A 25,809-nucleotide genomic window follows, 5' to 3' on the forward strand; every position below is an offset into this window, starting at 1 on the left:
AACCAAAAAAAGAAAATATTTTTACCTTCTTTGATGAATGGAGTTCTCCATAGTAATTCCTTGATATTTTGTATAGGCATTGGATGATTTGATATTACATGAGAAGATGAAAAGATTAAGGCACTAAATATTTTTTGTTTCATTAATTTTGTGGACACGTGGCGGCCTATAGAGTAATATAGTAAAGTTTTAGATGACGTGTCACTCATGTGTAGAGAGTTGATCAATTTTCATATATATGTTTCATGTTTCATTCTTGATCCGACTAATACAGTAAAGTTTTTCAAATATCGACTTTATAATGTCACTGCCAATAAACAATGATTGATAAATATGACAGAATCAATACCTACATCATTTAGCTTTTATATATACTTGATCAAAGTATAGTACATATATGATCCATGACATAAGAGTTGCACAAAGGAGAAGTCACTTTTTAAAAGGAACATATAAAGCTGAAGTAGATCACACCGAAAAAAATCAAAGGATCACTACTTTTTCACAACTCATAGCAATCTAAATCGGATTATGCAATTTAAAGTTTGTTACATCAAAATTGAAAGAAGCTAAACATAATTGATTTTTAGAAATTCGTTCATCCTAAAGATATTCGAACGAAACGAAACAATAACATATGTTCCTCCTAAATGATGCCGCTGAAAGTCAGGATTATTCAATTCGTTGTAACCAATGTAGAGCTACAGTCCAGTACTGTAGTGTATGATAAGTCAACATTCAAAGAAAAGAAGTGTGTCAAGTCAAATACATCATCATCTTCTACCTACCTCACGTTTATCGATATTAAACTAGAATATTTCTATCAAAACATTGTTTTATCCGTGACATTTTCCCAAGGGACTCATGATAACTGAATCGTTGACGATGAAAGTTGTGTTCACACGAGTCTCTTTAAGAAACTTTTCCAACAAACTGCAAGCAAAAACATAAAACATTTCAGTTTTCCAGAAATAGAGCAGGGAGACAAAAGAGTTTTACCTTATCCAAGAGATGACATCAACCAATTAGTTCTTATCTTCTTTACTAGCCAAGTCCTTTTGGTATATTGAGGTTAGCCACCTTCTCTAACTCTTCTATCATCTCTATCCTCATGAAAAAAACAAAAAAAAAAAAGGTAAATTGTTAACTTACCACATATAAGTTCCTACGGAAGCTTAATTTTCTACCTTATAAACACAGCTAAAATTACTCAAAACAACAAGATGTCTAACATAGTGTTCATGTGGTAATAATACACATGTTACGCACACGCCATGCTTTCTTGGGTCGGACGGGCTGGGCTGTAATGTGAAACATAAGGCCCAATATGCCTAAGGGAATCTTTAGTCTTCTTATTAGAGATGGGATACAACACGACGCCGTTTGCATCAGCCATAGTTCTCTTGGCCGCCAAGACGGGAGGGACTAAGGAAAAGCATAAGAAGAGAAGAACCGAAGAAGAAGCAAAGAAGCACTGATAAATCTCTGCAACTCCAGAAATTCGGAGATTAGCTATGGCAGGTTCTTCATCTTCTTCTTCGTTAATCTCCAAATCGGACGGTGAATTGGAGGAAATGCTCGATCGGATGCTGACGAGACTCGCTCTTTGCGACGATTCCAAGCTCGAATCCCTAGTCTCTAACCTCCTTCCTCTTACCATATCTTCTCTATCTTCTCAATCTCCAGTTGTTCGCAACAAGGCAAGTCAGAGATTACGAGCTCTTCCACTGAATTTAGTGTTTGATTGATGATTTCAAATTTTACGAGCAAGAGTTGTTATATGTTACTTGAATTTTATAGAAATTGGTGGTGAACTCATGAATTTGAGTCTCAGTACGAGAATTTGCTCTTCTATTGAATTTAGTGTTTGATGATTTTGAAGCGTACGAGGAAAAGTTGTTATATGTTGAATTAATCCTACTGGAATGTTATAGAAATTAGGGTGGGCAAAATTCTAGTCTCAGTGCGTGTTTATTTATCATTTTGGCAGGTTCTTGAGATACTGAGTCATGTTAACAAGAGAGTGAAGCATCAGCATGAAATTGGTTTGCCTTTGTTGGCTTTATGGAAATTGTACACCGATCCTGCTGCTGCTCCTATGGTTAGGAACTTTGCTATTGTCTATGTTGAGATGGCTTTTGAACGAGCTCCTGACAAGGTTTGGTTCATCTTATTACTTGTTGGAATTTGCGTTTGCTTGTTGCTACTGTGGAAATGAGAGGACTGATTTCTGTTGAGTTTTAATAGGAAAGGGAGGAAATTGCACCTAGTACACTGGAGAATGTTTCGAAGCTTCCTAAGCAGCATCAAGAGATTATTTTGAGAATTGCTATTAAGGTGGTCTCTCAGCTCCTCCTTTAGTGTGAATTTGGATATCTATTTTATGACCACTATATGTTTGCTTTATTTTTTCTTCGTGCTGTTGTTTGTGTGATCCTTTTGCATTTTTTTTTCCCCTATTTTATGGATTTCTCTTTTTAGTGGCTAGTGCTGCGTATTATAAAACGCAGGAGAAAACCATTGGATAGATAACAATTTAAAAAAAAAATCTATTTGCACTTCATACAATAATTTGCCTTACAATATCCTCAAATTTTAACTGGTTGGTTTCCAGGTCATTGGAGAATGTCATGCAAGCAAGATCAGTGATGATGTCTCTGCGAAGTATAGATCTCTGATTACTTCTCAGGATAAAGACTTGTTTCTGGATTTTTGCCTTCATATGCTTTTGTATCAACCATCTTCTCAAGGGTATGGAATCCATTTTGAGCATTGTTCGACCGTCTTGTGTTATTATTGCATCTAAGAAGAGTTGCTCGACCTTATAATTCAGAGGTGGATCTTCTCCTGGGCTTTCAGTATTTCAAGTTAATCGTATAATCGGAAAACAAGCATTAAAAGGAGACATACTTACAAAACGAAAGGTCTGTTATTTAACTCCAAATTTATCTCTTTCTGGGTTCTATAGCTGCCAAGCTATACATTGGTCACTAAGAACTACCATTTTCTAAAATTGATTAATTTCTTAAGCAGTTGGGGATCTTGAATGTCATTGGAACCATGGACCTGCCTGGTGAATCTGTATATCCATTGTACATTGCTGCATCAGTGGATAGGTACGCTTTGTGTTTTCGCCGCATGACATGCTTTGTTATTATCACATGACATGATATACTATTTTATCACTACCCTTCGTGCACTTTATATCTACTATTCATGTCTCTGAGAGTTGGTATGGATTTGTTGGTGAAAATTCATTCAAGTCAAGAACCTGTAGCTAAGAGAGGGGAAGAGCTTCTAAAAAAGATAGCTTCTGGAACAAATTTGGATGATCCCAAGTTGATAAACAGACTGTTCATACTATTCAATGGTACGTAATCTTTGATTTTTCAACATTTTGATGAGATTTTTGGACACTCAAATTATATATATATTCTCAGAATAGCTTAACAATGATATTACTTAAGCTATTTCTAGCATATAGAATCAAGTCAATGTCTTCTGCTAGTTTAAATAGTTGAAAATAAGTTCTCTTTTGTTACTTGTGGATGGCATGACTAGAGCTCCCCATCTAGTATGCAGACTATTGCAAATTTGCCATGTCTGATGTGGAAACAGATTCATATAAACTTTGGGAGATCTGGAGTGCTGATGGTGTCTTCTCGTGTTTGGGAATTTCATTTGTCTTCCTTTGTCCATGCTGAATTGCCACTCATCAAATTGATATGCACGCAGGCACTACAGGCACTGAAAATGTTGCTCCGGAACATAATGTAGCTCCAGGAAATATATCCTTGAAAATGAAGCTCATGTCTGGTTTCTGTCGGTCCATTGCAGCTGCAAATAGTTTTCCTGCAACATTGCAGTGCATATTTGGCTGCATGTATGGTATGTTGGTTTAATATATGATATACTTTTAAACTGAACTGTATAATGGTAAACTTTTTCTGTGACCATGGTCTGTATGTATGTCAGTTTAGTTAGATAATGAATATATATGGTTTCTTTGTAAGTTTTTTATAGTCAATCTAATTCATACAAATTGATTGCACGGCAGACATTGCAAGCTTTTAAGAAAAAGTAAATGGTATCTGCTTTGACTAGAAGAATCATTTGGCTTGTTCATGACGCTACTTTCTCTTTTAAGAGGATTCTATTATGAAGGATCAATGAATTCTTTTGTCGCTTGGTGCAGTTAAAAGAAAAATTAAACTACCTGTTGGTTTCTTTATTTAATTTTCATGTTGATTACTTAGTGTTTTCGCTATCTACTTGTTTTGATGGGACAGGAAGTGGAACGACCTTAAGGCTAAAGCAAATGGGAATGGAGTTCACCGTGTGGGTTTTTAAGCATGTAAAGATATATTCTTCTATACCTCAGCCTGCAGTTATGTTTGTTTTGTGTAAAAGCAGACAGTATGAACGCAAATATCTATTTATTCTTTTTGTGAAGAAATAACTCAAATATTATCTGCTCAACTCAATCGTAGATGTTTTAATGGAAAATTCCATGGAGGACCATACCGACAATGGCCTTTCTCTTTTTTTTTTTTCTTTTCTTTTTGTTTGGTCTTGAGAGTCTTTGTTTCTGAGTATGTTATGCTTACATCACTGGACTTGTTTAAAATGCAGGGGAAGATAGATCAGTTGAAACTTATGGGACCTGTTATACTGAATGCTATTCTAAAAATGCTTGATGGTTCTACAGGCTCAGAAACAGGTCAACTTTTTATAAGAAAAAAGTCGCGAGTCTCCTTATGCAAGTGTTCAAATGAGAATTTAAGTAGATATGTTACATGCTTTCATTCAGATGCTCTATCAAGGGAGACCAAAATATTTTCTTTTCAAGCTATTGGTTTACTTGCACAACGTTTGCCCCAGCTTTTTAGGTAAGGACTTCTCTCTTCTCTGCCCTACACTTATTTTGATGTCATTTAACGCACATTTTGTTTGTTGTAAACTTAACTTTCAGAGAAAAGACTGAAATGGCTGTTCGTCTTTTTGATGCGCTGAAGTTAGAAACCCAATCTCTTCGTTCAACCATCCAGGAGGCAATAATTTCTCTTGCTGCTGCATACAAGGTGTGCTACTTTAACATTATGTCGACAAATTATCATTCATTTTCTATTTTGGTCCTTATGATTTTCTTTTAGTTTTTGCATTCATTTGGTGGCTCACCATGTCAGTATTGGTATTTGTTTCTTTAGGACGCCCCAGAGAATATTCTCAGAGACTTAGAGGTGCTTCTACTAGCAAATTCTCTTGCGGTATGTATATTCTTTTCTTTTTTCCTCTCTTTTTGTATACTATTTCAAGATGATTTTGTTACCAAAGTATCAGGGGTTTATAAAATCTAGTATCTTTATGGCTTATATTGACCAGGAACAAAATGAAGCTCGCTTTTGTGCTTTGCGATGGGCAACTTCTTTGTATAATTCACAACATTGTCCAAGTCTCTATATTTGCATGCTGAGCGCAGCAGATCCGAAGCTAGATATAAGGTACAGGAAGTTTATTGTATCTCATTGCTTATTGTTGTGACTGTGGCATGGTGAATTGCGTTAAATGTATGTTGACTGTTTCTGAAGAACGCTCTCCAATTCAGTTTTTTTTTTTCTCCCGATGGATTCGCCCTATATGTACACATATTTTATAATATATCAAAGCTGACATCGAAACCAACACATGAAACGCCCTAGCAACCCACACACGAATGGAGGGTATTCAAATTGGGATCTATTCCTTCTAAGTTTGTAGCACATTTGTGAGTTCAATCTGTCTTAGGTTAGACATTTGACGGACTACCAAAACCTCTATGATATTAAGAAATGACTTTCATACTTAAACATCCTCATCCGTGGATCCATCATGACATAATCTTCAATGCTTCATTTGATTCTTGTTCTTGCTATACATTGAAGTGATGTGTACTTATTCATTTTTTCTGCTTTCAGGGAAATAGCACTTGAAGGACTCTTTCTGAAAGAAGAAGGTCGCAGTATAGTCTCTAATCATGACCATAAATACCCAAAATTTAATGAGATGCTGGAGTACATTCTCAAGCAACAGCCAAAACTGGTAGATTCTTCAGAAATGAGAAGCCAGAAGCTTCTCTTTCCCTCGCAAGTATATCTGGTCATGATAAAGTTTTTAGTGAAGTGTTTTGAGTTAGAGATGGAGGAGAGCAATACTCAGGCAGTAGGGACTGAATTTTTGGATTCGGCACAAAAAATGTGTTCTTTGTTGGAACATTCCTTGGCATTCGAAGGTTCGGCTGAACTGCATGCTTGTGCTTCTAAAGCATTGGTTTCAGTTGGCTCTTACCTTCCGGAGGTATGCTTTCTAAAATAATTCTTCATCCTTTTAATTCTCCCATTTTCTATAGCAGTTCAAATCTCTTTTAAGTTAAGCCACTCACCTTCATTTTTTTTCTTTGTGTGAAGATGGTTGAACTTTACTTTTCCCGAAAAATTGTGTGGCTAAGAAGTCTGCTTAGTCATACAGACTTGAGTACTCGTGAATCTGTATCACGATTACTCGGAATGGCATCCTGTGCTCTGTCTGATGCTGAATCATGTTCCTTGCTCTCTGAATTGATATCTTCAATTTCCCAACCGCAGAAGTTAAGGTGTTGTGCACTTCTTTTAGAATCTGATTACAACAAGGCTTCTGGTTGCAGAATTCTTAGAGCTAACCTCCTGCTTTCTTAGGTTTGAGGCACAGCATGGGGGATTATGCGCTGTAGGATTTGTTTCAGCACACTGTTTACATAGAATCCCCACTGTAAGTTAGTGTGATTTTTTTGTAACTCATTGGTTGTATCATAAGTATGGTGGAATCCTTGGTTCTAGGAATCTGAATACTGCATGTGTCTCCTTTTATATTGCATCTAATTAGCTTGTGATATGACACCTAGATACAGTTACTGCCTATTCTTGACTATTTAGTTACTTGGACATACTAAGTCGCGTATTTAACATTAACATCGAAGCTCTTTTGGTTAGGAACATTTTTCAAATAGGAGGTAGCTTACTTCACATAGTAATACTAATAAGTCATTTGAAAAGAACTTATTTGCAATTTGGAAAAAGAAAGTAAGTATATGTTGACATTGGTTGGTAATTTTGGTGAATACACTACTCCCTCTGGCATTTCTTGCCTTCGAATTACTGAACAATTATGGAGGTGCTGTTCCTTTTTTTTTCGTCTCATTTGTTGTCTCCATTCCACCTTTCAAAATTTGCTTGAGATCAATAAAAAGCTAATGCAGAAGTCCGATATGTCTTACTTCAGGTGTCTTGATTCATCTTGGATTCCGTTTTAGTGGATGTCAGTCAAATGTGATATTTATTGATAATCTGCACTTGTCTGTCTGTAAATATTGACACCAACCAATCACGGGCTAAATCTTCTGTGTTAATGTTAAATCACATTCCAGCTTAACACATGTTTACAACTGTTTTTGAATTGGCTACATATTTTTAATATTTTATAGTATCATGATTAGGATTTTCCGTGAAGCAGGTTTCTGAAGCAGTTACTCAAAATGCGGTTAAATGTTTGGGGGATGTTGTTAATTTAGAGACTGCACCACTGGCTTCTGTTGCTATGGAAGCTTTGGGTCATATTGGGATTTGTGGCGCATTACCTCTTCTTGTTAATGATTCTAGTCCAGGTCAGTTTATTCCAAGAGCTTGTCTGTAACATGTATGCGAGTTTTCAGTTGATTGACTGACGTGCTCTATCAGGGACTCAAGTGCTGGAAGTTCTTCAAGAAAGATTGAGCAAGCTACTCTCTGGTGATGATATAAAATCAGTTCAGAAAATTGCTCTTTCTCTTGGACATATCTGTTCAAATGAAACGTCATCTTCGCACTTGAAAATAGCGCTTGATCTTTTATTTAGCCTTTCACGGTCAAAGGTGGGTTTGTAATATTGTTCGCAAAGCCACTGCCCTCTGTCCTTATTATTAGATCCGGAAGAATTCAAGTAGAGCTGAGTAAACCTCTAAATTTTGTACATTTGTTGGTGGCCAGGCTGAAGAAATTTTGTTTGCTGCGGGTGAGGCGCTATCTTTCCTCTGGGGTGGTGTACCAGTTACTGCTGATATGATTCTGAAAACTAATTATACTTCTCTTTCGACGGACTCAAATTTTCTGATGAAAGAAGTTAAATCTTTGTCTGATGTCAAAACTGATACTGAGGAAGATAGCCATACCATAACCAGAGAAACAATTACTGGAAAACTCTTTGACACTCTTCTGTATAGTAGCAGGAAGGAGGAACGATGTGCTGGAACTGTGTGGATGCTGTCTTTGACCATGTACTGTGGCCAGCAGCCATCAATCCAAATAATGCTTCCTAAAATCCAGGTTAGCGAGCGGTAATGGGAAGATTCTTTGCTGTTGTAACCCGCCCCTGCACCATCACAACTATAAGCAAAATCAACTCCACAATTTATCGAAGCTTCTACAAACCGCTGTTTAACTAAAATATTTTTTCGCAGGAAGCTTTCTCACATTTGTTAGGTGACCAGAATGAACTTACACAGGAGCTGGCATCCCAGGGCATGAGCATCATCTATGAACTTGGTGATGCATCAATGAAGAAAAGCCTGGTAGATGCTCTGGTAAATACTCTAACTGGCACAAGCAAAAGAAAACGAGCTATAAAGGTAAAATCTATCCATCTAGGTCCTTCCTTCCTTCAGGTACTTCAGTTTTTGTATTTGTTCCTCAAGAATTTTTGTTATCCAGCTTGTTGAGGAGTCTGAAGTGTTTCAAGAGGGAACTATCGGTGAGAGTCCCAGTGGAGGGAAGATTAGCACTTACAAGGAGCTTTGTAATCTTGCAAATGAAATGGGGCAACCTGATTTAATTTACAAATTTATGGACTTAGCCAATCACCAAGCTTCTCTTAACTCAAAGAGAGGAGCTGCTTTTGGGTTCTCCAAGATAGCCAAGCAAGCAGGAGATGCTCTTCGACCACATTTGCGACTGTTGATTCCGAGGTTGATTCGTTACCAATATGATCCTGACAAAAATGTGCAGGTAGGATTTCTATGTTTTCGGAATATTGATCTGGTATTTGGCTGGCGTTATTCAATCAGGGGCCCTATTCATCTTAAAATGCTCATTATTTCATTGTTCAGTCTGTGCTGTTAGTCTATTTCAGTGTATCCAAGCTATATATTTATCACTGGTCTCGCGACTAAAAATTGGCTTGTTTAAATTGAACTGAGTGACACCATTTCTAGCATTGAAAAGCATTTTTTCTTTCCTGTATATAAGTAAGTAGATTGTTCTAGTTTAACACGAGAAATATTTAGCTGTTGCACTTCTACAAGCTGCATAAATCACTTTAGTCATGTATCTTTTTTCTTTGTTTTTTCTTTGTTTTTTCTTTTGTTGAATTAAGCCCCTTTGTTTTACATGAAACCACCAAAATTATAGCTGTATAAGTGATATCACTTACTCCTGCCCGGCGGTTCATCTTGTCATAAAAGGTTGCCATAGCGTTTGTTTGCTTCTTTTAGTAATTGCTACTTTTCATGTAATCTTGGCAGGATGCGATGGCACACATTTGGAAAGCACTGATACAAGACCCTAAGAAAGCTGTCGATGAACATTTGAATCACATCTTCGATGATCTGCTAGTACAATGTGGTTCACGGCTTTGGCGCTCCCGTGAGGCATCCTGTTTGGCCCTTGCTGATATTATTCAAGGGCGGAAATTTGACCAGGTGGGATCTTCTTATTCTAATAGACAATTTAAATGAAATTTCCTGTTGCTTCGGCTCTGCATACTGCATCGGTAAATTCTAGTGCATGTATGAACTTAAACTCCATATCTTGAACACTGGTTCTAGTGCTTCGGCTCTGCATACTGCATTGGCATCCTGAACCAGCTTGTAGTGAAGTATAGGATATATATATTCCCCCAGCTTCGTGGTTGTTTCTATCTTGTATGTAAACATTGTTGGTCTATCAGATTTTCTAAGTTGTATTCTTTTTGCACGCCTTTATGTTATTAAAAGGTCAAGGAGCATTTGAAAAAACTATGGATAGCTGCCTTCCGAGCTATGGATGACATTAAAGAGACTGTGAGAAATGCTGGTGATAAGTTATGTCGTGCTGTGACATCCTTAACGATAAGGATCTGTGATGTCACGCTTACCGAACTAGCAGATGCAAAACAAGCAATGGATATTGTTCTTCCTTTTTTGCTTTCAGAAGGAATAATGAGTAAAGTCACCAGTGTACGTAAGGCTTCAATTGGAGTTGTTATGAAGCTTGCAAAGGTTAGCCCTAACTTTGGTAGATTGATGATCTAAGAGAGTTGTGCTCATATAAGACCAATTTGTCTCCTGGTAGTATATTTCCATATCATGCCTTTTTCTCAGAGATTATTCTGGTGACATTGGTATTGGTACATTTTAATTTTATTTCAATACAGTTGAGTAATCAGTAAACCTAGATTGCAGAACTTAACCTTGTGTTGGTTTGTTCTTTCAGTTTGACTACAAACATGAAATAATTAATCAATATGAACTGTATATGATTTCATTTTCTGTACCTGTTATGCATCACGTAACATGTTAAAAATACTTGCTAGTTTTGATCAACTGAATGCCCTCCACGGAAATATTTATGATCCTCTAAGTGATTTTTTGCTATTTGTTTCTGTTTGCAGGGTGCAGGAGTTGCCCTCCGTCCACATTTGTCCGACCTAGTTTGCTGTATGTTGGAAAGTTTGTCTAGTCTTGAAGACCAAGGACTTAACTATGTTGAGGTATCATTTACTGTCAGCAACTTCAGTTTGAATCTTCACCTTCCTGAAATCGTATTAAATATAATTTTTTCATGTTTCAGTTGCATGCTGCCAATATTGGCATAGAAACAGAGAAACTTGAAAATTTACGAATTTCAATCTCGAAAGGCTCTCCAATGTGGGAAACTCTTGATCTGTGTATTAATATAGTGGATATTGAATCACTTGATCAATTGATCCCTCGTCTCACGCAACTTGTTCGGGGTGGTGTTGGCCTCAATACGAGGTCAGTTATTTAAAACATTATATAAGTAACGAACTGATTCATCTAAATTTTTTACTTGAGACTATCTTTCTTGTTTGGGTTTTGGCCGATAATATTGTTTACTACGGAATTTTATAGAGGTAAGAGAACTTGAGATTGTGGTAAAAAGAATCCCTTGTCAAATTAATTGCATTACAAAAAGTAAGCTTTTTATTAGTAGTGGCCAAAGATCATGACAATGTTAGTAGTTACTGCATGTTTATTGGTTTGCCATCATTTTCTTTTGTTTGGTTCATCATTTAACTTTTACTCTGATCAAATAAAGTGAACTATGTTTCGAAATTTGTCTATCACCTTTCTATTTCTTTTTCCTACTAGCTTACATGTATTCACGTGATTTATGGAGTATGGTATTTTTATTTGTGTAGCCTTTTGTCATTGCTACTGTGGATATCTTTGCTGAGAATCTGACAGTATATATCTTAGAAGTAGGAGATCAACAGCATACCAGATGTCATATGATAAGCTATTTTTTAACAGTGTCCTGTCTCTGCCATCTAAACGCCCCCCAAAATAATAGGGAATTAAATAGGGAATATGATTCTTTTTGTGACTTGTAAAAAGTTCTCGAGAGAGAAGTGAATTCACATAAGGTAGGCTAAGTAATTTTAAACATTCAATTGGTGTAATATAAGTGATGTAATTCCATACCTTGTCGCTCATCTTCATGAACTCTGACTGCTTCACTGGACTTGTTTAACTTCTTTAACCATCCAATTGGTTTAACATTAGTGACACAATTCCATACCTTCTCCTCCATTTGTCATGAATGCAGACGGTCTCAATAGACTCGTGTAACTGCTTTAAGCGTAGTGTAGGAGTTTTGTCTCATTTTATTAGATTTCATGTAATCAAATTGTAGAGGTTGATAATTTTTGAAAATTTCATTTTTCTTGACAGGGTTGGTGTTGCCAGCTTTATCTCATTGCTAGTTCAAAAAGTCGGTACCGAGATAAAGCCGTTCACTGGAATGCTGCTAAAACTTTTGTTTCCTGTTGCCAAGGAGGAGAAAAGTTCTTCTGCAAAACGTGCCTTTTCGAGTGCTTGTGGCATTGTATTGAAGTATTCTAGCCCCTCTCAAGCTCAAAGCTTAATCGAAGAAACTGCAGCTCTGCACTCTGGTGATAGAAGCTCCCAGATCGCATGTGCGAGTCTTTTCAAAAGCTTCTCATCTACAGCTTCTGATATTATGAGCAGTCACCAGTCGGCTATTGTTCCAGCTATATTTATTTCCAGGTAAACCATTGTAACTGCATACTGCTGAGTCTGATGCATGTGATATATTTTACACAAGGAACTTGAAATCTGAAAATGACTGATATCATGTTCAAATACCGTCCCCAAGTAAGATCCGAAGAGTATTTTGCAATTTGGGTCACATGGTATATTTTTCTCTTGCAAATATTTGGCAGATTTGTTTTGTCCCATCTTTAAAACCTTTCCCTAGCCTAAGAAACTCCTTATAAAATCAAAATTCTTTCCTTCTATTTGAGAATACATGAGAAGCTTACTGTGACTATAAATTTCAGATTTGAGGATGAAAAACAAATTTCGAGTCTCTTTGAGGAGGTGTGGGAAGATATCACAAGTGGTGAAAGGGTCACACTACAGTTGTTTCTGCAAGAAATTGTGAATCATATTTGCGAGAGCATCACATCATCATCATGGGCAAGCAAGAAAAAGGCAACTTTTTTTATCTTTCTCGTGCCAGTTTTCTCTCTTCATTGTTTCTTAATTATATTTCCGCTGTTTTACTCATAGAAGATTTAAACTTTCTTTCAGTCTGGTAAGGCGATATGCAAACTAGCTGAAGTCTTGGGTGAATCATTATCGCCACACCACAAGAGATTGCTGCAATGTCTTGTCAATGAAATTCCTGGACGATTATGGGAGGTGGGACAAGTTTCATTTAATATTTATTTTCCTTTTCCTTGAAGGTTCACAAAAAGTTATTTGAAATATCGTAGCAGCAGATTAATTGAATTTCGAGAGAAGATTTATCTTTGTTGCTCCATTAAGAGCTGCAGCTCTGCTTTACTTGTCCCTATGGATGGATAGAGCTGGTGTGTGTATAGAGGCACTTTTGTTGCAGTAGTTTTTCAAATCAATACTTCTGACTGCAGGGAAAGGATGCTCTTTTGGATGCCCTAGGTGCTCTTTCAGTCGCTTGCCACGTGGCAATAACTATGGAGGACCCAACAACTCCCACTACCATCTTGAGTCTTATCTGTTCTGCATGCAAAAAGAAACTCAAGACATATCGCGAGTCAGCCTTTTCTTGTCTGGAGAAGGTAACTAAAAGACTATTTGTGGCTTCCTATGCAAATTTTTTGAGATCAATCATGATATCTAAATCTGCTAATAATGCAGTTCTTACACAGCATTTCGGTTAGTGGATCTGTGAATATTTTGATTATATTTATCAGGTCATAATAGCTTTTGGCGATCCAAAGTTTTTCCATGCCGTTTTCCCGATGTTGTATGAGATGTGTAGTACTGCCTCTGTCAAAACGAGCACCCAAGTTCAGGCAACAAGTGATACTGTCAAAACAGGTTCTTACACGACCACTCTACAATCCCATTAGTCTTATGCTTCGATTGATAACACTTTTGCATCATTTGTGTGGTTACATTGGATCCCTAATATGTTGAGTAGTAACTGTTAGTTCTTGTGTTTTTGTCTCATCCAGCTGGGTGATTATTAACTTAGATTAGGAAATTTGGGGTAGAAATAGGCAGATGCTCGTCAAGCATTGCTTGTTTAACAATAAACCGAAAGTTGATCGAGGAAATGAAAACCCCTTACCTCGTTGAATAGCTCATATAAGAGATAGGTCATGTAGCATCAGAAATTTGTATCAGTACTCTGAACAGTCCACATTTTGTTTTCAGAATCAGAAAACGGAGAAGACGGACAAGTCCCACTTGAAAAAATTATGGAATGCGTCAAGTCTTGCATCCAAGTGGCAACTATAGATGATATTCTTAGCGCGAAAGCAAACTTGATTCATGTTCTTTTAATTTCCTTATCACCTGGTTTTCTGTGGACTGGTACTGGTTTCTTCTCTCACTTCATCTTCCAGTAAACTTATGATTACCTTTACTAATCTGATTTTCCATTGGCAGTAAAAATGTCTGGAATTTCATGTGTGGGAAAGCTTTGTTCAAGTTTTCAGAGTCTATGGACAGACTCCATGGATGACCTTTCACCTAGTGATGCGACAAAATTCGTTCATGAGGTAATTAATCACATCGACAGTTATCACCCCACGTGTGTATAATTTGAACTGGAAATTAAGTTTTCTGCTTGCTTTTCAGTTATTTCACTCACTAGTTCCTAAACTACTGGAATGCATTCACACTGTGAAGATAGCACAGGTATGTTCTTCTCTGGCTTGTATTCAATTCCAATGAAAAATGAAACAAATTTCGTGATTTGGTATTTTTTTTTTTTTCACGGAACAGATCATTAGGGCATGAATAGCCTTAATAGCTGAAAGTGGATGTCTTTATTAGGTTTTAATCGGGGTAGCTTGATGAAAAGTGTCATGAATTATTTCTAGTATACTTGCATTTAGAGTTAGAGTATCTTCTTCTCAAGTTAGTTTATCATGCTTGATGAGTTTTTATCTAAAAGGAAAGAACCATTGTTTTGACAAAGTATAGGAGTGGATTTAACTAAGTCCAGTCTAGTCCTTTCGATTAGCAGAAGATTTGAATCAACTATCGATAGAATCTATGTAATTTTATTCAACAAGATTCCACCTACCACCAGTTGTTTGCATTTTGGATTCGTTTTGATGATCTTCATACTATTGTTTGCATGACCAGAATATGATGATTAAGAAAACCAAATGTTTTGTGTAGTAATTTCACAAGATATCTATCTTGTCTTTTAACTAAATCCTAATTGAATGTTTTTGGACATAAAAAACTCAGTTTCATGTAGCTGCTTCCCAATGCCTGCTCGAGCTCATCGAACTGTATAGCACAGTTTCGTCTTTGCATCCCGTGGAAGTAGATTTCAAGGCTGAAGTTGTCTCTTTACTTGAACTCGAGAAGAGTGAAGAAGCCAAGTCTTTGTTGAGAAAATCCAGGGATGCTCTTGCAAATCTCCCCTCGTTAAACTGAGCAAACACAGGAAATATTTTAGTTTTATGCCTTAAATTGATATAAAATGGGAATCGAATTACTGTCTTTGTTTACTTGTACAACAAGTTCACATGGAGATAATCTTCTAAGTTTTTACTTTTCTTCCCCGATGGTTACAATTTCTTCACGGCTTTTTTTTTTAGCCAATCTATCTGCTTCTTACATTCGAGGTTTGTGAGCTGAGCTCAAAAACCCAAACTGCAAAATTATGAATGGCAAAACTGCAAATCACGATCAAATCTTAGAAGCTTGACCAATTCCTTGTGAGGAGATCATGTGGCTTGCAGTCATTACGACTACGAATTAAGTGTATGATTATTGTAGAGGAGAGAGGCCATTAAACATGGAACTTCTCTTCCGAGTCGATTGATCTCCTTAGGTAATTGTAATTTCTTTTTTTTTTGGATTCCGTCCTAGAAAGTGAGGTAAGTAGTAGTTACCAAGAAGATATTAGTTTTATATATATCTGAATCAGAGAAGAAAGCTAAATCTTAAGAATTGTGTTTAGTTGTTCAACTATGTGCAAAGTCACTTCCAGCTCCTTTTTCTTTCAAAATCTCTGAATGATCAAAGTTGGTAATTTAAATGAAATATTGTCAGCTTAGTCTGTTCAATGTATATCTCTCCCTAAAAGGCCAACTGACTATACATCACATAAGAGAAGAAAGATATATAGTCTGGGTTCGGAATGCCGAGAGTTTTATGGTAATCAATCCAATGGGTGAATACATCAAAACAAGTTATCTCTTCCAAAGTGAAGAAGCCAATGTGTGAGGAATCAAAACAAGTTGTCTCTACAAAAGAATTGCGAGATTTCGTAAAGACGTAAACCAATCCAAAGAGTATTTGATATTCGTTGGAGCTAAAAGTCACAAAGACATCAAACACTACAAGGAGACCGTTAATGATGCATCGTCCTACAACCATTGTTTAGAATTTAGATAACTGATAATCAAACAGTTGACGTTTTTGCTATTCCAGCTGCCAGTTAATATCTCTTCGGGATTTCTGCCGCTCAGCCTCTCTCTCTCTCTCTCAATCTCTTTCAGCGGCGCGTCATCCTCAATCCCACTCTGTGGATTTAGCAACACTCAAGTCTCATATGTGAGTTCACATATCAAAATCAGCAATCTCACCTTGACAAACAGAGCTCATCAATGACCATTTGGATAACATAGCTTTCCTGCCCAAGCCTTCGGGGTTATTGCCTGCTCCTCCGTCACCAAAATCAAGTCTATTTGATTCATGACTGAGGTTGCAGCGTTCACAAACTCTGAATGTCTTTATTGTACTCTCTATACCTCAGTCCTCACAAGCAGAAACTGATCTTCCACATTTTGATCTTCTCTACGCAAAAAGAAAACAGATCATCTCTCTTATTAGGATGTGCGATCACAAAACCAACCAAGGTCTATTAATGTATTCTCAGAACTCAGAAGACCAGGCTTATTTTTATCGCAGTATACGTGACAATGAAAATGGAGACCATTTTGGGAGGTTATGAATAAACTGAGGGTTAAGTATTAGTAGTAATTAGTTATTAATCATGCTTCAGGATTACAGATAGATCCCTTGGTTTGGTTATGGCATTGAGTATACAATCACTCCTATGATAGAAACTATCTGGTCGATAAACTTGATTATAATAGATAAAAGAAGCATTTGAACTGACCAGAATAAGCATTGTTGACTTCATCCTTCGCATTGTCCACGGATTGCATCCATTCCTATAGCATGGAGTTTGTTACTTCAGCCAAAGTTGGGAGAAGAAACAACTCTTACCAGAGTAAAGTCATGTAAGAAGCGCATTTTCATAATCATTCTTCAAAAATCCCTCCTTTATGCAGATGCAGATCCAAAGATTCTTCTCAATGTGCTGAATTCTACCTTTTACCTCCAAATGTGATGCATACACCATGTACGATATAGATCACCAAAGCCATACACTTGACGTTCCAAAATTTACACTCATTATAACCCTTTATTCCCCATTTTGAAATCTCTTCGCCTTCAAAGCAGCACGCTTAACTGCAGCCTCAAAATGTTCAGTCGGTATATTATACTTTTTTGACAGTTCGGTAACAAGTGTGACTGCCTTATCTATGTATCCTTTCCGAAAATAACTAGATATTAGAGCTGTGTAAGCCACTATATCAGGCTCCAGCCCGCTGTCTATCATTCGATCAAAAAGTTCAGCAGCTTGTTCTAGCTTGTCCATCTTGCACTGACGATCTATCAAAACTGTATAGCTTACAACGTCTAATCCAATACCAGAGGCTGAGAATTCTCTCAAAAGTTCTGAATTTCTTTTTCCCACTTCTCCTTGAACAGAACCTGTTTCATGATGCTCTGGATCCAACTTCAGGTACCTATCAAGTAAAACTGTGTATGTTACCACATCAGGTTTTATTCCTCTCTGCTTCATGTCCTCAAAAAGAGACTCTGCTTTCTGTAACTCATTTAGCCTACAGTAGGTGTGAATCATGATTGTATAAGTAAACAGATCAGGGATGAGTCCTCTCTCAACCATTGTGTCAAATAACTGCTGGGCGTCTATCGCATTATTTAACCTACACAACGCCCCAATCATTTTGCCACACATGCTCCTCCCAGGTTCAACTCGATAAGCCCACATTCTCTTCAGTACGGTATGAGCTTTGTCGAGACAACCCTCAATGCATAGACTAAAGAATAATTTGATGTACACACTCTTGCGCAGAGGGTATTCCAGTGTAACGAATAGTTTAAAGGCCTTTTTAGAAAGGCCAGATTCACAGTAACCTTTCACCAAACTGGCTTTATTTTCTGGACATTTTTGCTCTAGACTCATGAAGAAATCTTCGGCTTCTTTTACTTTACGTGCAAAACACAAGCCTTCAATGATCACATTGTCAGTGACAGCATTAGGCTTTAGACCCTCAGCTTTCATTCTTTCATAAATCTCAAGCACCGCTTCCTCATGACCATTCCTGGCCAATCCACTGACAAGCACATTGTATGTAATTAAATCAGGAGAGGTACCATTTCCTATCATTTCATCAATCAAATCAAGGGCATCAACAACTTTACCTTTAAGGCAATAGCCATCTATCAGAGTTGTGTAGTTGATGACATCAGGAACAATTCCTTTATCCTTCATTTCTTGGAGAAGCTCAATAGCTTCTTCCACTCTCCCAAGCTTGCTCAACGCATCAAATGCGACATTGTAACAAACTCTGTCAAGGAAAATATTCATGTCTCTAAATTCTTTAAACTTCTCTAACGCTTCCAAACACATGTCCATCTTACAATAGCACTGAAGAATCGAACTAACAATCACACAATTTATTTTCAGTCCTTTTCCCAACATTTTATCTAAAAACCCCAATGCTTCAGGTAAATTCATGTTCTTGCAATATCGATCAATTATCGCTGAGCAAGCACTAACATCAGGACCAAACCCAATTTTCTCCATTTCAAGAATAACACTTTCAGCAGCTTCCATTTTCATCTCATTACAAAAACCGCGAACCACCATGCAAAATACAGTTCTAAGGTCATCACCAACCAGAACATTCGTATCTATCATTTCTTCTATCAAAACAACAGCTTTCTCTGTCTCTCCATTGACACAAAGTCCGTCAATGAAAGTCTTATAAGAAAACACGCTCGGACTTTCCAGAAGCAACATAGCTGCTCCTTCTAAATCGCCTTTCCTACACAATGCCTTAACCACAATCGCATACGTGTACTCATTTGCACACAACCCCAACTGCTTAAGTTGCTTAAACAAAGCCACCACCATACCAATTTTCCCAAACTCAATCAAACGATTCATCAAGAAATTACACGCCTTAATATCGGGAACACAATCCAACCGTTTACTCTGAAACAAAACATCGATCGCCTCGTCGAACATCCCGAGACCAACATAAGCTTTAACCAAAGCACCAGAGACTCGAATCAAAACCAAAGAACGTTGATCTTCCTCAGCTTCTTCTTCTCCAATAACTTCAATCAAATCCATTACACTGAAACCACGCTCCTCGTTCTTAATTAGTTCAACTAACACAGAATCTAACTTCCTGTCCAAACCCCAACTAGTAAGAATTCTGACAAGAGTTGCGTAAGCATTAACATTAGGAGAAACATCATGTTCTTTAAGCTGTCGTAAAAACGACAAAGCCTGATTTGGGTCATCTCTGGTACTATTCAGGAGTCGCTGAAGACCATATTGAGTAAGCTTAGAGAGGTTAAGATGATTCACCTGTTGTTCAGAATCTGAGAGATTGTTAGGGTTGTTGAGAGCAGAGACGGCGAAGAAACGCGAAGAGGTGGCTGCTCTTCGAGTCAATCGCAATTGTGAGAGTAAGAAGAAGGTTGGAGAAAACCGCATCAAAAATGGTGACGTGATTTCCAGAGGGAAACAGAGTAATCGAAGAAGATGATACAATCTTTAAACCCTAAACCCAACCCGCGGTTGATTCTTTCATTATTATTTTTATTTTGGCACAAAGTGTAAAAATTTGTAAAATACTTTGGATAGAGAAAATGTCTGGGGAGTACTGTAACCTCTAATGAACCCTAAACCCAACCCGCGGTTGATTCTTTCATATTTATTTGTAATATACTTGGATATGGTGTTACATGGATTGTATTTTTCTATCCAATTTATACCCATCTTTAAAAATCTCTATTAACTCTCTAGAACTTTTTTTTGTAATTCTATTTGCAAGTTCCATACTTTTCAATTTTCAGTTTATGCACATCTATTCAAATCTATATAACTCTTTAGCCAAATCTTATTATATAAAATATAGTTTTCAAAGTTAATAACTCGCATGATCGTCACACGTGTCAAGTCTATCGATCAGATGCTAACATGTGTCAAAAAATATTTAACTTTCTTCATTAACGAAATAGCAAAACTAAAAAAAAGAATATTTACATATACTAATTTATATATCTAATTTTTAAAATTTGTTAACTTTATTTTTCTTAGCCAAAAAGGAAAACTAACAATTTCTCTTCACATGTGTTATTGGTCAATTAGATTTGGCATGTGTTAATTGTTTTCTATAAAATCATTAGTATAGATATTAACAAATAAACAATAACGGTTGAAGTTTTAAATAACAATATAAGTTATTTAACATTAATTTAATTGAATAAAATTGTATTTATCATCGTAATATAGTGTTTTTATTCGTCAAATGAAAACACAAAATTTTTACAAAAAATAATGAGCTTATAAAAACTAACGATATTTAATAAGAAAATTAGTGTGGTTATACTTAATTTTATTTTAAGAATTTTAGTGCATGTAGTCATAATTATAAACTAAAAATATTTGGGAAAATGGCTTATATAATTTAATTTTTGACTACTTAATGAGAATGTTAATATATATATTTTAATGATTTATTTATTAATTTTAACTCATTTAAAATTAGTTTGCCATGAGGTAAAACTAACTTATGAGATTACGTTATATAGAAAACTATATTTTAAACAATGTTTGTTTTCCATAACTTTTGTGGATTTCTATTTTTTATTAAATGTTTTGTTATTTGTTAATTATATTTAAATTTATAATATTAACTAAGATATAGATTTGATATGATATATATACGATTTTGATACAAAATTATTATTAGCAGTTTATCCATTAAGATCAACTATGAAGACTTAAAATCAAGTTTATTATGATGTTATAAATAGTTAAATTATATTGCAAAATGGAATGTGTAAGATTGAAATTTCGTTTTAAAAAAATACTAAATTAAATATATAAAAAGTGTGTCGGTTACTATTTAGGATTTAAATATCATCAATACGAAAGAGTTTGTAAAATTAAAATTCAGTTTATTACGATGAAATAAATAGTTAAAACGTATAGAAAAATGGAATGTGTAAGATTTAGGGGGGTGTATTGAATTAAATATTTGGAGGGGTTTGGTGGAATTTCTATATTTTAGGTTTTGGAGAGATTTGAGTAAAATTTTAGGATGGTTGGGTTGATTTGTTTAATTTCTATTTTTTTAAAAAAAAATCATTAGTGATTTGGTAAGATTTATTGAAAAGATTTGGGAGAATTTAGTATTAAAAAAAAAAAAAGTCAAACGATGTTCCTTTTTTTTAATAACTATGCTTTTCTCTTTTGTTATCATCTCCTTTGCCAAACGTATGGTGTGTCACATGACTCACATTTTTTTGGACGTAGCTCTACCTCTAGATTCAATTTAATGATCAATCAATAACCAATAGTTTCAAGTCTCAACAAGTCAATAGATATAATAAAAAAAAACAATCTAAAGATATCACATAAAACGTATAGCATCATGATTCCATATTCATAGCATCTGTCCACATGTTCTCTGCTATTGTTGCTCTCCAATTATTAGTAAATACTCTTTGTTGTTACAAGTGGATTCGATTGGATACTTGAGAATGCTTGATATGAGAGAGTGAGAGAGAACTTGAAAGTAAAATCGAGATCGAGAGAGATAGAAAGACAAGAAGGAAGAGAAAAAATTGAAAGAGATAGAAAGACGAGATGGAAGAGAAAAAATTGAACCAGTCGTTGGCATGCTTTTTTGGACTTTTTTTTAACCAAATACCACCTCTGGAGGTGGTATTGTTTTGTTATTATTTTTGCACTAAAAAAGTGTCTAAAGTCTCTCCAAATCTATTTTCAGTACGAGTTTACACGTATCTTAGCTTATTAAAAAGCTCTCAGGCACGTCTCCCAATGACCACCAAAAGGAGTATGGCACTTTCAAATTACCGGATCTCACCTACTTTTAACTGCTAAAAGAAGAAAGAACCAACGGTCCATAGCCAGCACCGACGACTTCCTGATGAATGCTGGTGGTTTTTCCGGTGAATCTGCCTCCCCAACAACCATGCTCACTACCCTGAGGAGAAAACATCAAAGTTTCAGAAGCACCAGCTCCAGAACCTTGCTTTTCCTGCACTCTTTCATCTCCTCTGTAAGTTCTCTTGAATCTTGTTAACCTGTTTTCCTTGCAAACATCCCACCTCAGTGTGAAGAACATTTTCCCTCTAGCCTGCTTTAAACCATAAACCTACAAACTACAAACTTCCACTTGAAACCATGGAAAAAAGGATTCCTTACCACCTGAAAGGAAAAGGGCTGGATAGAGATTTTTCTCCTCCCCCTAGAAAGAGAATCAGAGCTCCGGATTTTGATACCTCTGACCTTATAGCAGCAAACTCTCTTGTCCTTATGGGACGCCTTACCAACCCATATGTCCAAAGACTTTGGTCACTATTTCCCTACCTCTCCAACAGATGGAATCTCAAGGGCAAAGCAACCGGAGCTGACCTGGGCAGAGGAAGGTTCCAATTCAGCTTTGAGTTTGAGGAAGACCTCAAGAAGGTCCTGGATAATAGACCTTACCACTTTGACCAGTGGATGGTCATCCTTCAAAAATGGGAACCAATCATCTCTGAGGAGTTTCCCTCCAAAATCCCTTTCTGGATTGAGCCCCAGGGTCTACCAAAGCACTACTGGAAGCCTGAAATGCTAACATCAATTGGTGAAGAACTTGGAGATATAATGGACATGGAGATTACTATCTCTTCAGCAAAGCTTAAGGTCATGATTGATGGTCTCCAACCCCTGGTAAAGGACACAATAATAGAGTTCCCTGATGGAAGTGAAGCTATAGTCATCCTGGATTACAAAAACCTGAAAAAACATTGCTCTTACTGCTTTTGACTTTCCCATGAGGAGAAAGACTGTCCAGGTTTAATCCAGGAGACAAGAAAGTCCACTGCCTCTTCTCACTCAGCTGAACGGTCAAAGACAAGGGAGACTTCAAGGAACTACTATACTCAACAAGACAAATTCAGAGCTCCTAGCAACTCAGGACACCAACCACCTATGCGGAGACTCTCCCCCAACAGACTTGACTACAGGTCAAATAATATTACAAGTAGTGAGGGGCGCAAAGATCTTACCTATAAACAGTCGAGCTATACTAGTTCTCTAGGAGAACATATTTCTCGCAAAAGAAAGTTTGAGGAGAGGGGTTTTAGAAGTACCCCAATGGTCAGCTCAAGATCCCAAGGCCACAGATCCCCTCATCCTAGAAAGTCCCCTCCCAGAAGAGAACATGCTAACTCTGTCAACAGAAACCATCAACCTGTTGCAAACCCAAATATGCAATGGAGAGCCAAATCTACACAAAGAGATCTTACCTGGGCTGAATCTTCTGACACCTCTCGAACCCGCAGACCACCCCTTGAAAGAGGAATGATAACAACTGCCTCATCTCTCCAACCAGTGCCAATACCCACCACAGAAGAGGTTATGGAAGAACTTCGAGAAGTCACAGTCCAATACACCAACTGTGCTGATCCTACTGAAAGCCTAGCCAGGAAGCAGAGAGTCCTCCAAGGAGAAGCTAGAGGACTGATGGCTGAAACTGCAGCCCTGATCATTTCCACTGCTGCTAGATCTCATGCACCCTCTCAAGGAGCTGTTGAGGAACAAGGTACTGTTGCACCTAGCTTATCCTCTGACTTACCAATTCACCCGGCTGAGGTCCCACCACCTGACTCTACACAACCTGCAAAGAAGAGGAGAGGAAGACCACCCCTTAATAAAACTGTGACCAGGACTCCTACAGCTCTAACTGGAGCAAAGTCAAGTAAAAGAAACAAAAATCTCATACAAAACTCTCCTAAGAGAAGAACAAACCTTGGCAGAACCACTACATCCTCTGAAAAGTCATCTCCTACACCTAAGAGGAAATCAGCAAAACAAAGACTATCGCTTCAGGCTGATGGCAGTGGACCCTCCAATGCTGCCCCCCCTCCAATCTCATTAATCCCAGCTAGTGTGAAGACAAAGGTGGATTTTCACAATCCACCACCTCCTCTTCCTTAAAAATAGTGAGCTGGAACTGTTGTGGTCTTGGGAACCCCATGACAGTTCATCGTCTAAAGGAGTTGCGCAGATGTAGCTCCCCAGACATAATGTTCCTAATGGAGACAAAAAACACCGATGAGTTTGTCTTCGAGAAGCTGAAAGATCTAGGATACTCTGAACTAAAACTGGTCTCTCCACACAGCCCTGGAGGAGGAGGACTTGCCTTGCTGTGGAATAAAGATCTGAAACTTAGCCTCCTATCTGAAAGCCAGAATATCATAGATACACGGATTGAAGCTGAAGGAAAAATCTTCTTTGCCACGTTCATCTATGGGGAACCCGACAGAGCCAAAAGGAAAAATATTTGGAATCAAGTGACAGCCTTAGGAGAAAACAGAACAGAGCCTTGGTTCCTAACAGGGGACTTTAATGACATAATTGATTCTGCTGAGAAACATGGCGGCCCTATCCGCCCAGAAGGATCCTTTGTGGACCTCAGAACCCTCATGTCAGAATGTGATCTGTTTGACCTGCGATATTCTGGAAATTTCTTCTCTTGGAGAGGTAAAAGGCATGACCATTTGGTGCTCTGTAGACTTGACAGAGCAATGTCAAACAGTGCATGGGCTGCAGCATATCCCTCCGGCAGATGCGAGTATTTAAAGTTTGAAGCCTCTGACCATAGACCAATAATCTCCTACTTTGACCTGAAAAGAAAGAAAAGACGAGGCCTGTTCAGATACGATAGGAGACTCAGAAATAACTTGGAAGTCACAGCCCTGATCAATAAAAACTGGAGAGCTAAAGTCTATGAAGAGGTGGAGGTTAAAATCAACAGATGCAGAACTGCAATCATTGCTTGGAGCAAGGAAAGACACCTCAACAGCCAAAAGAAAATAGAAGAATGTCGATGCAAACTAGAAGAGGCTATGGTAAACTCAGATTCATCTAGTGCCTTGATAACAACTATCAATGAAGAACTGGCAAAAGCTTACACAGAGGAAGAAGAACATTGGAAGCAAAGAAGTAGACAACTATGGCTTACCTTAGGAGATAGGAACACTGGATACTTCCATGCTATCACCAAAGGAAGACATGCAATCAATAAGTTCTCAGTTTTGGAAGATGAATCTTTTTTGAAGAAGAACAGATCCTTGCAGTCATTTCAGACTATTATCAGAAGCTTTTCACCTCACAAGCAGGAGAAAGATGGCCAATTATTAGAGAAGCTCTACAACCGCGGATTTCAGAAGATACCAATGCAAAACTAATATTAATACCTTCACCAGAGGCAATTAAGCGGGCTTGCTTCTCAATACATCCCGACAAGGCGCCAGGACCTGATGGTTTTTCAGCCAGTTTCTTCCAGTCAAACTGGAGTACTGTGGGCAAACAAATTACCTTAGAAATCCAAGAGTTCTTCTCCACTAGTATCCTGCCAAAAATCAGTAACGTCACACATGTGAGACTTATTCCCAAAATCCAGAGCCCAAAGACGATGATGGACTACAGGCCAATTGCATTATGTACTGTATACTACAAAATCATATCCAAGTTGCTCACCAAGAGGCTCCAACCAATTCTCCAGAGCCTGGTAGCAGAGAATCAATCTGCCTTTGTCCCTCAGCGAGCAATTGCTGACAACGTCCTCATCACTCATGAAGCTTTATACTATCTACATACC

General features: G+C 37.2%; 2 protein-coding genes across 5 annotated transcripts; one reads left to right on the forward strand and one right to left on the reverse strand.

Moving 5' to 3' along the window:
• The first annotated feature begins 1,302 nt into the window (after positions 1–1,302).
• LOC9316901 (proteasome-associated protein ECM29 homolog) lies at positions 1,303–15,357 on the forward strand. 3 transcript variants are annotated; one of them, XM_021027060.1, is made up of 35 exons: positions 1,303–1,700; positions 1,991–2,158; positions 2,248–2,337; positions 2,615–2,751; positions 2,834–2,924; positions 3,034–3,116; positions 3,264–3,370; positions 3,736–3,888; positions 4,290–4,354; positions 4,633–4,720; positions 4,811–4,889; positions 4,973–5,081; positions 5,208–5,267; positions 5,383–5,501; positions 5,955–6,333; positions 6,444–6,628; positions 6,711–6,783; positions 7,525–7,675; positions 7,758–7,921; positions 8,037–8,372; positions 8,507–8,674; positions 8,757–9,050; positions 9,566–9,742; positions 10,037–10,300; positions 10,693–10,791; positions 10,872–11,056; positions 11,996–12,331; positions 12,625–12,778; positions 12,878–12,988; positions 13,219–13,386; positions 13,522–13,648; positions 13,988–14,146; positions 14,222–14,334; positions 14,414–14,473; positions 15,035–15,357. In XM_021027060.1, exons 1-35 carry the CDS (start codon positions 1,515–1,517, stop codon positions 15,224–15,226), a joined length of 5,430 nt encoding a protein of 1,809 aa, XP_020882719.1. In that variant the 5' UTR covers positions 1,303–1,514; the 3' UTR covers positions 15,227–15,357. The 3 variants fall into 3 exon arrangements, with proteins under 3 accessions (XP_020882719.1, XP_020882718.1, XP_020882720.1); XM_021027059.1 differs by having other exon boundaries at positions 1,304–1,700; positions 7,749–7,921; XM_021027061.1 differs by lacking the exons at positions 1,303–1,700; positions 1,991–2,158; positions 2,248–2,337; positions 2,615–2,751 and having other exon boundaries at positions 2,835–2,924; positions 3,269–3,370; positions 7,749–7,921.
• Positions 15,358–16,042: 685 nt separating this feature from the next.
• On the reverse strand, positions 16,043–19,770 carry LOC9315078 (pentatricopeptide repeat-containing protein At2g26790, mitochondrial). 2 transcript variants are annotated; one of them, XM_021027062.1, is made up of 2 exons: positions 16,920–19,770; positions 16,043–16,589 (listed from the first exon to the last, which is right to left on the reverse strand). In XM_021027062.1, the coding sequence occupies exon 1, from the start codon at positions 19,620–19,622 to the stop codon at positions 17,229–17,231; it is 2,394 nt and encodes a 797-aa protein (XP_020882721.1). In that variant the 5' UTR covers positions 19,623–19,770; the 3' UTR covers positions 16,043–16,589; positions 16,920–17,228. The 2 variants fall into 2 exon arrangements, with proteins under 2 accessions (XP_020882721.1, XP_002880834.1); XM_002880788.2 differs by having other exon boundaries at positions 16,043–16,594.
• Positions 19,771–25,809: the final 6,039 nt, after the last annotated feature.

Source organism: Arabidopsis lyrata (genome assembly GCF_000004255.2).
Source record: "Arabidopsis lyrata subsp. lyrata unplaced genomic scaffold ARALYscaffold_4, whole genome shotgun sequence".
Classification (NCBI taxonomy): Eukaryota; Viridiplantae; Streptophyta; class Magnoliopsida; order Brassicales; family Brassicaceae; genus Arabidopsis; species Arabidopsis lyrata.

Coding starts and splice junctions, on each gene's coding strand:
- LOC9316901 (XM_021027059.1), top strand. CDS start 1,515: ATGGCAGGTTCTTCATCTTCTTCTTCGTTAATCTCCAAATCGGACGGT. Junction 5,082..5,207: donor CTCTTGCTGCTGCATACAAG/GTGTGCTACTTT, acceptor TTGTTTCTTTAG/GACGCCCCAGAGAATATTCT. Junction 11,057..11,995: donor GGTGTTGGCCTCAATACGAG/GTCAGTTATTTA, acceptor TTTTCTTGACAG/GGTTGGTGTTGCCAGCTTTA.
- LOC9315078 (XM_021027062.1), bottom strand. CDS start 19,622: ATGCGGTTTTCTCCAACCTTCTTCTTACTCTCACAATTGCGATTGACT.